The following is a 16,213-nucleotide window of genomic DNA, read 5'->3' on the forward strand; positions in this document are numbered from 1 at the left end:
AGACACCACGCTCTCAGGCAAGGCATTCCAATCACTCACAACTCTGCACGAAAAAAACCTGCCTCTCACTCCCTTACTCACACCCTCCTTATACAGTTTCCAGGGATGACCTCTGGTTCTCCCCTGATCTCCCACTATTCTCTGTAGAACTTCTCCACCATTGATCCTATAACAACCCCTTACCAACTTGTAGGTCTCTATCATATCTCCCCTCTTCCTTCTCTCCACGAGACTCTGCAAATTACATCTTTTCAATCTTTCCTCATACTCAACATTCCAGAGGTCAGAAACTACCTTAGTCAGTCGCCTTTGGACCCTTTCCAACATCTCTTCATCCTTCTGAAAACCCGGTGACCAAATCTGGGCACAATAGTCCAAGTGTGGCCTAATCAAAGCCTTATACATTGGAACAAGTATCTCCCTACTTCTACATGTCAGTGTCCTCCGCATCATTCCCAGAAGTCTTTGTGTTGTCTTCACAATTTTGGCGATGTGTCCCCTAAATTTTAGATCCTTATCCACTATCACCCCCAGATCTCTTATTTCCTCTACTTCCAACAATATATTCTCACCAAGCATAAATTCTGCATCCCATCTTTGTTTTCCAAATTTTAAAACTTTACATTTTGCAACATTGAACTCACATCCCCATTTGCTTGCCCAATCACTCAATTTATTCAAGTCTTCTTGCAAGGCCACAACATCTTCACTACTCTTTATGGTTCGTCCCAACTTTGCATCATCTGCAAACAACTGAATATCTCCATCCAAATCTTCACCAATATCATTAATATATAAGTTAAATAGTAATGGCCCTAAAACAGACCCCTGAGGCACTCCACTCGTGACTTTCCTTTTCCTGGATATTGCACCCCCATACACAACTTGTTGATACCTATCAGATAGCCAGTCTCCAATCCAATGCACTAATCTAATATCTAACCCCATCTGCTCTAGTTTGACTGTCAACTTATCATGAGGTACTCTATCAAAAGCCTTTGCGAAATCCAAGTATATTACTGTGTATCCTTCTCCTCTGTCCAAGGAAGCAGTCACTTTATTGTAATAAGTAAGTAGATTACTAAAACATGACCTCCCTTTAGCAAATCCATGCTGTCCATCAAAGATTATACCATTGTTGTCAACCCAACTCTGGATCCTAGTTCTCACAAGCTTCTCCAACAACTTAACCACAACACCTGACACACAGATAGGCCTATAGTTTGATGCTTGAGTTCGATCACCTCCTTTATGAAGTGGCACAATCTTGACCTCCCACTCTTTAGGAACTTGACCAAGTGCAAGACTCGTATTAAAAAAATATGTCAAGGCAGGTGTCAACTCTCTGGCACACTCCTTCAGAATACGTGGTGATATATTATCAAGTGCCACAGCCTTATTTACATCTAGTTTACTCAACTCCCCAAACACCTCTTGCTCACTTACAGTCAGTCTCTCCTCCCCATCATCAACTGCTCTTAATCTCTCCATGAAGTCACATTCACAAGATTGAAAGATCTTTATGAATTGCTCATTAAGTATCTCCACAACACATTCTGCAACAGCTGTCTTTATACCATTTCCTCCAATCAATGTCATCCTTCCGTAATCATTCTTTCTTTTGCTGGCTACATATCGAAAGAACTCCCTAGGATTCTTTTTGGCTTCATTAGCTAACTGCTGTTCATTCCTCTCTTTAGCTACTCTCACCAACCAAGTCACCCTCCTTGCCTGGTCTTTGTAGAACTCATGAAATTGGTTACTTCCACTTCTCTTATGCTGTCTCCACAATGCCTTTTTTTTCTGTATTGCATGCTTAATCCCTTTATTCATCCATCTCACACCTACCTTATTTAACCTTCTCACACGTGGTATACATTTAGACATTGCATCTACTAAATAGTTTTTGAAAATCCCCCAAGCTGCATTGATCTCTTTTCCAGCTAACTCCTCATTCCATGCTACATCTGCAAGCTGTCTCCTGAGCTCTTCATAATCACCCCCCTTGTAGTTCCACATATACCCTTTTTTCACAGGGGTCCTTGCACTGCTGGCAACCACCCAGGTAATCACCTCATGGTCACTTTCACCAATTGGTGGATGATTTGACACCTCATTTATAATTACATCCTCCGATGAGATGACCAAATCCAAGACCCTTAATCCTCGTGTGCCCTCTGTTACATACTGTCTGAGGTAGTTATCCCTCAAAAACTCAAGAAACTCATTTTCTTTACTTCCAGTCGCTATCTCTTCAATCCAGTCTATACTGCCATAATTAAAATCACCCATAATGATCACCCTTTTCTTATTTGCTTGGCTTATTTGACTATACATTTCACTATCACCACCATCCACATTACCAGGTCTATAACAACATCCCACCAAGTATTTGATTCTATTCACCTCTATCTCACACCATACTGCCTCAAAACCACTGGCTCTATTTCCCTCTTGCATCTCTACCTTGTATGGACATAACTCTTTCTCTATCATCAATAGCACTCCCCCTCCCTTTTTATCCCTTCTATCCTCATGAAACACATCATACCTTTCCATCTCTATTACTGTCAGGATGTCATCCTCATCTAACCATGTCTCACTTATTCCAACAATCTCTGGGTACATAGACACAATTAGTGCAACCATTTCATCCGCCTTGTTTCTTATGCTTCTAGCATTGGTATACAAACACAACAACTCATTTCTGGATCTACAGCTAGTTCCACTGATACCATTCACTCGATGTGCTCTCTCCATGCTGTACTGGGGCCATTTCTCTTTCTGCTTCTTCATTTTAGAACCCTTTGCAACAACATCTGTTTTCTCTTGATCCCTGGTCATCCCATTACTTTCCTGCCTACACATGCTCTCACCTCCTCTTGGAGCATCCACCTTTCTCATGTATGCAACCAGTTGCAACAGCATTTGGGATAGTATACTAAAAACATCCTGAAAAATCCTTGATTCTATCCCAAAAGACCAATTAATTAATAATCTAATTAGTGATTTCTCATCCAGGTTCACTTCAGTTTCTCTGACAGACTGTAAACAGTCTGTTTATTCCATATGTTTTTTCTGTAAGCTCCACTTCTATGGTCACTGTTTAATCTACTTCAAAACCACTGTATATCCTCTACTTTCCTATTAACTTATGAAACTGTGAGCAATAACTGGTTTTACTTTACACCACATACAGTTAGCTTTAAATCCACTGAATCAGGTTTTCTTCTTCTTTCATCTCTTTTACCTCCATTTTCTGGTTCAGGGCTTACTCATTTACGGTTGCTATCTATTTACTTCCCAATAGTTCCCCCCATCAGTACTGCAAACATTTATATATAGGATTAATACGAGAAGATTTTTAAAGAATGACACACACAGGAGATATTTTATAGGATAGAATGAGAGATGTGGGGAAAAGAAAGAACAACAAGCTATCCTTGAAAGTTGACTATGAAAGGAAAGGGCTGTAAGAGAAGATTCTTTGTGTGGAATGTTGTAAGCAAACCGCACTGGTGTAAGGTTAATATATTAATATTGAATGATAAGGAAGGAATAAGAGATAATTTGACAGCTGGAGTTTTCAAAGTTGATTTTTAAAGTTCTAGATATTAAATAATAATGATATTAAAGAAATAATAATATATAATTTATCACACTTTGTCAAGAAGTGTTCTGAATCATGCCTGAAAAATTAAGTTTAAAAAAAAATTATCACAATAGTGTAGATTTTCAAGACAATTATTGCTGTTTATATAATACTTCTAAACACCTCTTAGTCTTCTAAATATATTGTAACTAAAGAAACGCATTCAATTCTTACTATAGCAAACATTATAACATAATTACTTCATTTTAACAAACTAACAAATTATCTCAACCAGAATCCCCACAAGTACAATGCTATTTATAGGAAATTCAGTATTCACTATAACAAATTATTCTGGTGGCCCTACAGTGAGAGTACTGTAACTCCCTTCTTTGTGGGCATGAAGACGTTAGCAAACTCATAATTCTTGACTGCATTTAAGTGGAATGTTAATGGGTAGGTGGGAGATGATTTCATTGCTTGGTCTGAAACTACTGCATGCTTTTATTAGAGGCCTGAAAGGTCTTGAAAAAATTCCATGGTTGGTCTCTAGAGTGGATTTCTGGATTATATAAAAATAAGACCTTAGCCCACCAATGATACTAATGTATTATTGGTAGTCATTTAAAAAAAAAGTTTTGAGAAAACGTGCTTTAAAATTAAACTATTAAAACATCTAATTTTTGTAATATATTACAAATATAACTGAAGGTTATTATGTTAGAAATTAATAAGTAACAGTATACAACACATGTGCATCTCAGTTTGTGATTCAAAATTTTAAGAAAACCAAAGATTTTTTTTAAAAAAATTGAAATTTTATAATTAAAATGTATGTTTTTATGTTAATCTATAAATTAACATTTATAATAAATTTAGAAAAATGGGAAAATTAAGCTAATACGCTGTAAACTGTTTTTACCTTATCTAGTATATTATCATTGTATGTATGTTTGGATAAAGAACCATTTGTTTTTTATTCAGTTATGTAGGGTAGATATAGGAATAAATGGGAATTGCTTTTTATTAAAGGGGTCCCTTAAAAATATATCTTGGTATGTATCTAACTTCTAAAAACATAGAAAATAGTGAATATTTTAATTATTAGTTGATCATGTTTTAGTACTAAATTCCTTCAAATAGTTAACTTCAGCACTTTGTTTTTTCTTGTTTCTCTCCCCTTTCATTCTAGTAAATATATTATTTAAATAGGAACTTATTCATAAATGCACATCATTATTCTTCATTAACCACACTATCATGTGACACAACATATTGTATCATTAGTCGCCTTGGTCCTATAATTTTTTCCTAATAATCAGAACTAATAGTGGTTTCCCCCTCACAGCAGAGCGACCTGCAAAACCTGCCATCAAATCCTCCTCCTCTCTACGTTCCCAAGCGTCTTCAGGTGTGTAACTAGTACTGTTTATTCTTACATTCATTTATATCTCTATACATATGAATACTTATTTCATTACTGTTCCTTTTTCCCCCTCTTATTTAGTTTTCATTTAAATGTTGTATCCATGAATATTGTTATATTCATGTTTACTTGCCCTATTAAAATAATTATCTTAATCATGACATTATTTGTATACGTTTGGAGAATATTTTAGTTTCCCGTTATTAAAGATTGATATCCAGTTCCCCTTTCAAAGTTCTTGCTATATATATATATATGTATGTGTGTGTGTCAGTTATTTCACCAATATATTTTAAAGTTTAAATCACCATTAAAGAAATAAAATTCTTGAAAATTTGCTTTTGTAAAAACATCACAGCATATTAAGGATATTGGTTAACTTTTAGCAGCTATTTTACAAATAAATGAAAATAAAGCATGATATTTAGATTAAAGAGAAGATAGCTATATAGTAAAGTAAATTAGTGAATGGCATATCTGTAAATATTAAGAAACTGCTAGGGTCATTATAAATAAGAAAAAAATGAAGGAACATAAATCCTTTTGTTAATTATTTTTCATTGCACTTCTAGTTTATTATATTAAACATATTTCATTTCTCAGTATATTGCTGGCTAAGAAAAGCAGATTTAAAAATCTGAGTATTATATATTGCTAACTCATTTGTTAAGTACTAATGCTCTTTAAGAAACATATGTCAAATTCATTGGCATTTTATACTATATTTCATTTATGTATGGTTTAACAAGTTTTCAGATTAGATGGACAAAGCTGTAGAAATAATGAACTGCATTCCTGTTAGGCATGATTGTTACTAATATAAATATAACATTGGGGAAAGAGGGCATCATTTGTATGTCCCTTTGGGTACATCATTTCTGCTATAAGATATGAAAAATATACACCTCTTGCAGTAGGCATTTTAGAATTTTCATTTTAAAATAATAGTTAAAATGAATAATCACATAAATATACAGTGGGATACAGGATCCCCCCCTCCCTCCCAAAAAAAAATCAGGAAAAAAAATATTGCAGTAAAATATTTGAATTATGGTTGCCAACTCTACTTGATGATAAAGAAGATGCAGATTTTTTTTGTTTGGGGGGGGGGGGGGGAAAGGTAATAGCAATTCATGTACTGTATACATAGGTGTTTCCCCCCCCCCCCCTTGAATCTTATGTTATAGTCATTAAAGAAACTTTTATACAAGACTGATAACTGTATGCTTAAAATATAGTCCATAGTTTTTTTTTTAAATATTATTTGTGGTGTTCACTTGAGATGCTTAGGTCCCGTGTTATCAACATTTTTAAAATTTTTGTCGTTTTCTAACTTGTAATAAATTCATAAGTGGCAAAAAGCAATAACATTTCTGTCTTATTGTTTTCTTCCTCAGAGAATAGTTTATTATCATAAACTATATGACTAATTTATTTTTGTCCTTTCCCATGGAATTTTTATTTTGTCACAGATGACAAAATAAAAATTCCTGGGAAAAGGCAAAAATCAATTTAATTGAAACAGGCATCATACTGATTTTATGAAAATTACAGCAAGAGTTGTATTTTTTTCTTAACCATAAGTTTTGGAAAATGTTCCTTTGCATCCATTCATCTGTTCATTGGACATCGACAGATGCATCATGTGCCACCAGTCTTTGCTATGTGGTCGTATTGTATGCTTTTCTGTAGGCTATAACTCTCTGAAGATCAGTCACTCCAGACACATCATCCATTTTATTGACAGTCGACCCTCTTCCCCCTTTTTCCAGGAACTTTGCCTTCTATTACCGTTTTGAGAATTCCTCCTTCCATCTTTTCATTGTGTCCAAAGTATTTCAACTTTCTTCTGTCGCTGTCCATAAGGAGCCTTAAACTTCTGCTAATCCTTTCTAGCATCCATCCATTTGTCTGCCTTTCAGTATATGATATCCTTAACAGCCATTCTGTAACACCACATCTCAAAAGCAGATATCCTCTTCTTAACAGACTTCTTTAAGTTCTAAGTCTCACATCCATGAGTCTCTGTTGGAAAAACAGCTGCATCCAAAATCCTCAACTTTTTTCCTGTGGACAGATTTTAGACAGGTCTCTGATTGTTGGTTTAGCCATTTCTAATCATCTTCTGACATTTTCTGAACAACAGTTCTTCACATTAATAATGGATTCCAAGTACTTGAACCTGCTGACTTTCTCAGTTCTTTCTCCATTAAGATATACTTGTTTCTCTGAGCTTCCTGTCTATATTTCCTTTGAGAACCATAATCTTTGTCTTGCTAGGATTGAGCTGAAGTTCTCTGTTCTTACTGATTCCATTAACTTTGTAAAGAATTGTCCTAGTTCTTCCTTGTCATTACAAAGGGGGTACTCTATCATCAGCATATACCTGAGATTACCAATCAGATGTACCACATATCCTAATTCCTGTCTTGAGTTCATCCAGTGATACACAACATAATGTTCTCAGCATAGACACTAAACAAGTTAGAAGAAAGTAGGCATCCTTGCCTAACCTCCCTTTCCAATCTGAAGCCAATCAGTTAATCCAATACCTATTCTTACCATGGCTTCTTGCTCACTGCACACGTTAGCTATCAATCTGACAGTGTGCTGAAGAAAACTATTCTTTTCTTTACTTACCACAGTTTCACATGCTGAACACAGTCAAAAGCTTTAGAGTTGTCTATGAAACACATTACCATAGGGAGTCTAAATTCTTTATACTTTTCTGTTATCTGTCTATGACCAAGGATCTGATCTCTGGTACCCTTATCTTTCCTAAAACCTGATTGTTCCTCAAGCATCTCTGCCTCGACTATTTAGAATGATCTTTAATAAAATCTTGCTTGCATGACAGATTATAAACTAATAGTTCTATAGTTCTTGCAATCCTTCAATCTGTCTTATGTAGTGGTATAAAAACAGACTTCTTCCAGTCTCTATGCCATGATTCTGTCTCCCATATCCTTGTAATCAATCTATGAAACACTCTCATCTCTCTATCCCATGTAGCTTTAATTAACTCTGCTGAGACTCCATCTGCACCCAGGGCCTTATTATTATTATTATTATAATACCCTCCATGGAGTCGACAGACACATCATGGGAGGTTTATTCAACTGACAACATATTATCATATAGAATCTTAAAGTCCTTAACACTCCTTGCATTAACAACACATTCTGGGTAATGCATTCCATTCACTGACAATTCTCCATGTAAAAAATCTACTCCTCACACCCTTCTTCACGACATTTTTATATAACTTCCAGGAATGACCTCTGGTTCTTTTCCTCTCACCTTCTACTCTTTTTATAATCCTCTCACTAACTTAAACATCTCTATCATATCACCTCTCTTCCTCCTATCCACCAAACTCTGCAATCCATATCTCTTCAACTTCTCTCCATAGCCAGCATTCCAAACTCCTGATATTATGGTCTGACTAGTGCATTATACAGTGGCACAACCACTTCCTTATCTTTGCATGTGAGAGTACTTCTTATCATAGCAGCACTACAATGTGCAACCTTTGCAACCCTAGCAATATGCCCTCTAAACTTCAGTCAACCATTACTCCCAAATCTCTAATCTCATCCACTTCCTGCAGTACAGCACCATCAATATAATACACAGCCATTTCTGCACTCCAAAATGCAGCACCTTGCACATATTGATATTAAAACTACAATCCCACTCTTTTGTTCAAGTAAAAAGTATGTAAATCTTTCTGAAGGGATTCAGCATCAGCAGTACTACTTATAATTCTTCCCAACTTTGCATCATCAGCAAATAATTGAAGATCCCCAGTCAGTCCACATGATATATCATTTACAAACAAGTTAAACAGCAGGGGCCCAAGAACAGAAACCTGGGCACACTACTACTGGTTACCCTTCTTTTTTGAGACACTGCTCCATCATACACAACCTGCTGGTATCATTCAGAGAGCCAATCTCTGATCCATCTAACCAATATGCTGTCTATTCCCATCCTCTACAGCTTGTACGCCAACTTATCATGTGGTAATCTATCAAACGCTTTTGCAAAGTCTAAGAATATCAGTGTATATGATTCTCCCTCATCTAACACACTTTGTTACCTTATAATAAAAATCAAGTAAATTGCTAAGACAGGACCTATCCTTTACAGATCCATGCTGACCATCATAAAGAATGCTATGACCATCAACCCAATCCTGTATTCTATTCCTTACCAATCTCTCCAACACCTTGACCACTACCGCAGTTATACAGATTGGTCTATAGTTGGAGACTTCTGCCCTAGAACCATGCTTGTGACGTGGTACTATTTTGCCCTCTTTCCACTCCTTAGGAACCCTACCCACTGCAAGACTTTCATTAAATAACCAGGTCAAGGACATAACCAACTGTGGTGCACATTCCTTAAGCATAGCCAACATCTGATACACCTCTGTTTCTTTCACTTCCAATTCTCCTAATACTTACCTCTCTTCTATATATTGTACCGGATAATTTATACCAGTATGATATACGCTGATAAAGTGCTTGTTCAATAATTCCACTATATCCTTTGCAGCTGTTAGTCTGCTGCCATGACTATCCACCAATGTTAGCCTGCCATAATTATTATTCTTCTTGCTTGCCATGTAGTGGAAGAATTCCCTCAAGTTAACCTTGGCCTGACCAGCCAATTTCCTCTCATGCTGCCCATTTTCTTTCTTTACCATGCTCTTCACCTTCCTTAGCCTGCACCTTATTGCTGTTAAGTTGTTTAACTGCTCTTTCAACTTCATGCCTAAGTGGAGGAGATTCCAAATTGAAATTTTCCTGGTGAGAGGGCTTCTCCAAATTTTTTTTTATCCATTGTACAGTTCCTCACAGTATTCTTTTCATCTGTTTTTGATTTCCGGTTCTTCTGTTAGTACTGCTCCATTTCTGTCTTTGATGACATTCAATTTGATCTTAAGCTTGTGCTTCAGGTCACAAACTAAATGAAATATCCTTTTATAATTGTGTCTCCTCATCTTTCCAAACCATACTTTATGGCTGAATTATTATTTATCTATTCAAAATGTGAAGTAGAGTTACTGCCAAATCGATTGTTATGTAATACAGCAGGCAGGAAAGTGAAAGAAAAAGTGAATGGGGAAAGTATGAAAGTGCAAGAAACTGGAAATAAAGATAATGTATTGTATGGGGATTTGATGATAAGAGGTATACTTAATGAGAAAGAGACAAAAGCATGTTTCCCATGTATGAAGATCAAGGACGTTAGTGAAATGTTACTTTGCAGAAATGAGAAGTGAAAGAGATGATTGTGAAGGCAAGAATAAATGATTTGAAAGGGGAGAAATATGCAAGATATGAAAGAGTTATTGAAAGAAGCAAAAATGAAGAGTAAGAAGTAAAGATTGTGAGTCTACTGCCCTGTTATGATAGGACTGAGTTAGGAAGAAGGGTCATAATTGCTAATGAGTAATGAGAAGATTGTGCAGGAGGAAGCAGGTGTGCAGTTCATAGATATGTGGAGCAAATTTCATGAACAAAAGGACATATATGCCTGATGAACTACATTTAAATGGTTTTGAAGTTAGATGTTTGGAGAAGGTTTTCTTTAGTGAGAGTTCGAAAGTGCAAAAACCATAGAAACTAGAAATATTAGGGCAGATGCAATCAAGCATGTGTCTGGCCATCCCGGATAAATGACCATGTGTACAGAAGTGATTATGTAATTCTGAATGTGCTTTCACAGGTTTCTGATTTAAATCGGTTGGTAATGACATCACACAAGGGTAATTTTGGGTACAAGGGGATGTAGAAATGCATGTACCTGAATGCCAGAAGCATCAGGAATAAGTGAGAGGAGTTTTTAGCTCAGCTGATCAGCTCTACCAAAAATTATAAGCATCAGTGAGACCTGGCTTACAGAAAATGATATAATTACAGGGATAGAATGTAAAGTGTATTGTATTTTTACGGAGGATAGAGTAAAAAGGACAGGAGGTGGGGTATTATATGATTATATTATATGATGGTAACTGAAGAACTACAAACAGAAAAATTAGGAGTTAAAGAAGATTTTAGTTCTGGAGTAGATGGTTCATTTGATGGTCTGGTGTGAGATTGAGGCCAATAGGATGAAATATATTGTTGGTCACTGCTATAAGCCAGGGGATCCACAGGAAGATGTTGATGCCATGCATCAACAGATTAGCGCAATGAGTGAAAGCCGAGCAATTATTATAGGAGTTCGAATATGGGGGGCATATACTGGAGGGAAGAAAGGGGACATGGCAAGATGGAAGTGGAATTTATAGTTGCTAAAGGATAATTACCTGAAACAGCATGTTATATAGGAGACCAGGGGTTTCCAAGTATTGGATCTGATAACAGCATAAGAAGATCCATAACCAAGGTATAAATTCTCTGTCAAGAAAGAGTTCATGTAGAACTATAAAGTTGGTAATGATGACAGAGTTAGGAGGAAACTTAGAGCAGTCCCATGGCTTGAAAAATTACTAGGAAAGAATGTCAGTAGTTCATGGGAAGTGGGCAGAGATTGTTTGAGAGAAGCAGTATCAGACTGTATAACCCAAGATCAGGAGGATATACTGAGTCAGGGATTAAGTGGATGAGTAGAGATATAAAGCAAGAGCTGCAAAAAAAAGAAAACACTATAGAAGAAATATATAAAGAAAAAGGTGATCATCATATTAATACTTATGAGCATTGCAAAGTGTAAGCAAGAAAGGTAACTAGTATGGTAAGATAAGTCAAATTAGATTATGAGAGAAAATTAGCTAAACAGGTGAAAATAAATCTAGAGTTTTTCATTATGTAGCAAGTAAGAGGAAAAATTACTATTGTAGGATGACTGTAAACACTGCTGACGGTAGAAAGGTGACAGAGGCAAAAGAAATAGTTGAGTTGGTGAGTGATAATTTTGCAAAAGGTAGAGATCTTGCCATTGCTGATGTGATGGTGATGCATATAAAAATTGAGGTAGATGAACAAGAGGTGTTCATATTGAAAAATATCAGTTTGATTACAGTAGTGGGCCTGGATGGCATGTACTATGTGAATGTGCAAGAGAATGTACAATGTGAATGTGCAGGAGTGCATTGACATTGCACTGATGAAGATGTTCAATCCAAGTCTCAGCTCTGGCAAGGTTTTAGGGGAGTGGAAAAAGGGCAAGATAGTTCCATTGCATAAAGATGGCTCCAAGACAGAGGTAGCAAACTACAGATAAATTAATATATCAGGAGTGGTTGTTAACGTAATGGAAAAGTTGGTTAAAGATAAAATCCAACAGTGGCTGGATAAGGATGCAATACTCTTTAGTGAGAAGCACAGCTTTGTAAAGGGTAGGTCTGTCTTAGTAATTTATCCACATTTTATAATAAAGTGACAGTGGATTTGGATAAAGGAAATGGCTAAACCATAATATTGCTGGACTTTACAAAGGCATTTGACAGAATGCCAAACAGAAAACTATTACAAAAGTTGGAGCAAATGGGATTGGATATGAAGCTAGTAGCATGAATAGGAGCATGGCTGACAGACACAGGTGGAGTGGAGTGGAATCCAGGAGAATGAGGGTGACTAATAGAGTACCATGGGATTCTGTAATAAGGTCACTACTCCTTAATTTGCATATATCAAATATCAATGATATGGGGGGGTATGCAGTTGTTTGCTAATAATGCAAAACTGGGGTGGGCAATAGTTGATAAATGTGATGCAGATATCTTGCAGAATAATTTAAATAAATTGGCATTGTGGGGAAAGGATAATGATTGTCAATTTAATGTTGCAAAATGTAAGGTTATGCACTTCGGGTTGAAAAGATTGCATATGGTGCATCATTGATGGTATTGGATTGCAGGAAATTGATGAGGCTAGGGACTTGACATGGTGGTAAAAAACTTGAAGTTTCAGAAGACATATTGCAAAATTTGGTAAAATAGCTCAAGGAATTACTTAAATGTTGAAAAACAAGTAAAGGTAAGGAAGTTATTATCTCTGTCTATAAGGCTATCATTCAGTCACATCTTGACTACCATGCACAGATTTGGTCACCTAGGTTTCTTGGGGATCAGGAGGTGGTAGAGAAGATTCAGAGATGAGTGACTAAGCTTGTGACAGGTCTGTGGAATGCTCCCTATGAGAATAGGTTAAAGGTGTGTAGGTTGCAAAGTTTAGTTGGTAGGTGAAAAAGAGGTGACATGATAGAAACTTATAAGATAGTAAAGGGGTTTTATAAAATTAATGCAAAGGAAAATGTTCATCATATGACAAATAGAGAACTAGGGGTCATCTGTGGAAGTTGTGTAAGAGTATGATTTGCTTGACTAGATTTTTTTCATGAAAAATGTAAAAAATCTAGTAATCTAGGTGAATGAGCAGAATGGATTGCCAGAATTAGTTTTGAGTTTAAGGAGAGGTTATGATAGGTTTTCTGTGTAAAATATGTTTCAGTTGTGTCATTTTATTGTGGCTCCACTAAACACTGGCTGGTAGAATTAAGAATACCCCAATGATGATATTGTAACTCATTTTCATGTGTACTGTTTGTTCTTGAGTTAGTTTATACAGCTAAGTTATGGTTTATTTCTGCTTCCTGCCTGTTTGTGTTGTGTTTGATAAGATGCTTACATAGTCTATGAAAGGTCTTGACAGTATTAAAAAAAAAAAAAATTGGAAGCTGGAATATTTGAAAATTTTCAACATTTGCCTACTCAGAAAGTACACGATTTTCTCATTTAGGCCAAAAAGATATTGGTATAATAAATAAAAATGAAAAAATTAACATAGTTTATATAAGAAGTACATTTTTTATTATCATACTGATAGTTATATAATAGCATTTCATCATATATCTTTATCTATTAAGGAAATATAGTACTAGCAGTTCTAACATTTACTAATTTCTATTATATTCAGAATTTCACAATACTGGAAGTTCTATAAATGTAATCTAGATATTACCTTTCATATAACATTTATTTTATAACTGATACATTCATTTTATATTTATTCATGCTCTACATCGAAATTCATCACACATTTTTGAAAAATCAAAACAGTTTTTTTTTTTAACTTTATCTTTATATTCAGTATTTTGGTAATTTTTTACATAAAATAATAATTTTTGTAAATTTTTTGGCAAAATAAAAATGTCTCCATGCTGCATGTATTCAAGTTATTTTGAATATGTGAAGTAATAGGATTAATTAATTTATACTCAAAAGCATATTTAGGGATATTTTTTTTTTAATTGGGGAAGCGGTATTGTTACCAATCTTTGCTTGTATGCAGGTTCAGCATCCTTGCTTTTTTGTCACTTGAGGAGTGGCATTTTACCTCAATGTGCATCATTACTTATATTATTTTTATGTTTATTATCTTTCCAGGTATTTAGGTTAAATGTTTTCAGTTTTATAATTTTAATTAAACAGTTAAAATTCTTAATTTGTAAGCCATTATCTAATTTACAATAGTCTCTGCTGCACTTCATATGCTATTCCAACCTCTGTTTCTGTAATGAAGAAATGAAACTGTTGTGGTTTTTTTTTCCATCATTTTATTACTAAGTCTTCTGTGTAACTGCATGGCATTAAATCAGCTTTATGATTTTTTTTTAATGTAATATATGCCACAGCTGTAATATCTAAATATCATTCACTTTTTGAGGAATACTTAGCTCAAGATAGCAAACCCAACAGTTGAGCACAAATTGATGAGACACTAAATCTTACAACATTGGAATTAATTTAAGATTGTTATGCACTCAGTGGTTTTTTTGCTAAGAGAAGTATATAACAAGTATCTCAAATACTTGCTATCTATTCTGCACTGATATTAACATTGATAACATTATACAGGATTTATGTACTTCAAGAATTCCTTTCTTTTCATTCAGTGAAATCGAACAATGAACAGTACATATAAAAATAAACAAATAAATAAAAGGTAAATGAGTAAAATAAAAATAATAAATAAAATAAAAAATCAAAATAAAATATTTTACTTTGATTTTCACTGACACTTGGGAGGAGTGATGTATGGTGGGTCACAGTTCTGGTTTTAAAACATTGAACAGTTCAGTTCAGTGAATAGCTATGGTGTTAATTTGGTGAGTGTTGTGCAAGTAACAGCAATACCTCCCATACACTCCAGTTGTAGTATAGACAGTTCCACTTATAAACTTGCCCAATAGTTAGCTGTCACTTGCCCCCCCCCCCCCAACCGAACTGCTGGTAACTTCTCTACTTTTATTAAAACTTTTATCTATTTCAAATTACTAGTAAAAAATCATATCTTTAAAAATTTAGACATAATGGTTAATTTTGATATCACTTATTTACTAACATACCACTAACAGATAATCTAGATTTAATAAAGTCTAACTTCTCCCTCTGATATCTTTGAATTATTCAAATTTAATGTGTATGCATTTTACTTGTCAAGGAAAAATCTACAAATTAATGGTATTGCAATGGGTTCCTCCCTCTCCCCTGCCCATTTGACAAAGTTTTATAGGAAACATTTTGACAACAAAGTAGCTTACCACAGCTACTCTCAAACCTTTAGTCTGGCTGAGCTACGTTGATGATAACTTTGCTATTTGCCCCTGTGGGAAAGACACTTTGGATTCCTTTGTAACTTAACAGCCAATATCCCAAAATTCACTTCACATCAGAAAACGAATCAAATAACTTTGCTTTTCGTGGCATATTAGTCACTCGCCTTTCAGATGGTTTATTATCTTTTTCTTTATTGAATGCACACACACACACACACACGTGTGCACGCTGGAAGATATCTACATAGATGATCACATAATCGTCAAGCAGTCCAAAAGTATAGAATCCTCAAAACAGCAACTTATAGAGCTCTTTCATCTAGGCTATTTCTTTCATAGATTATTTCTCCTAATCATGCAGCCCTTTCCATAGAACTCGACTATCTTTGCTGCACACTTTTGGCCAATGGCTACAGCTCTTGCAAAATAGATAACATTCTACATGCCTCCTACTTCTCTCTTCTTATACGTACATAGCACTAGTGCAGAAGGCATATGCAGTTGGTTGATGTGAGCTGCTAAAAAAAAAAAAGATAAGTATTAGTACTAAAGAAAGATTTTATGGTTCTTAAGTTTGCACTATTGGACTGTGCAAGTAACAACAATACCTCTCATGCACTATA

General features: G+C 35.1%; 1 protein-coding gene across 24 annotated transcripts in view; it reads left to right on the top strand.

Moving 5' to 3' along the window:
- The window catches only part of LOC150100409 (coiled-coil domain-containing protein AGAP005037-like), a 1,356,304-nt gene that overhangs the window by 1,063,043 nt on the left and 277,048 nt on the right, over positions 1 to 16,213 (top strand). For 23 of the 24 annotated variants that reach the window (XR_016549297.1, XR_016549300.1, XR_016549298.1 and 20 more), the window contains one exon: positions 4,941 to 5,003. The exons of the other annotated variant lie outside the window; for it this stretch is intronic. Coding sequence is in view for 18 of the 23 variants with exons in the window: in XM_090403260.1 (XP_090259386.1) it covers positions 4,941 to 5,003 (63 nt within the window). In the remaining 5 variants the exon portion in view is untranslated. The remainder of the gene's footprint in view (positions 1 to 4,940; positions 5,004 to 16,213) is intronic. 24 annotated transcript variants of the gene reach the window in all.

This window comes from Typopeltis vanoorti, chromosome 13 (assembly GCF_054136105.1).
Source record: "Typopeltis vanoorti isolate ZY-2024b chromosome 13, IOZ_Tvanoo_1.0, whole genome shotgun sequence".
In the NCBI taxonomy this organism is placed as follows: Eukaryota; Metazoa; Arthropoda; class Arachnida; order Uropygi; family Thelyphonidae; genus Typopeltis; species Typopeltis vanoorti.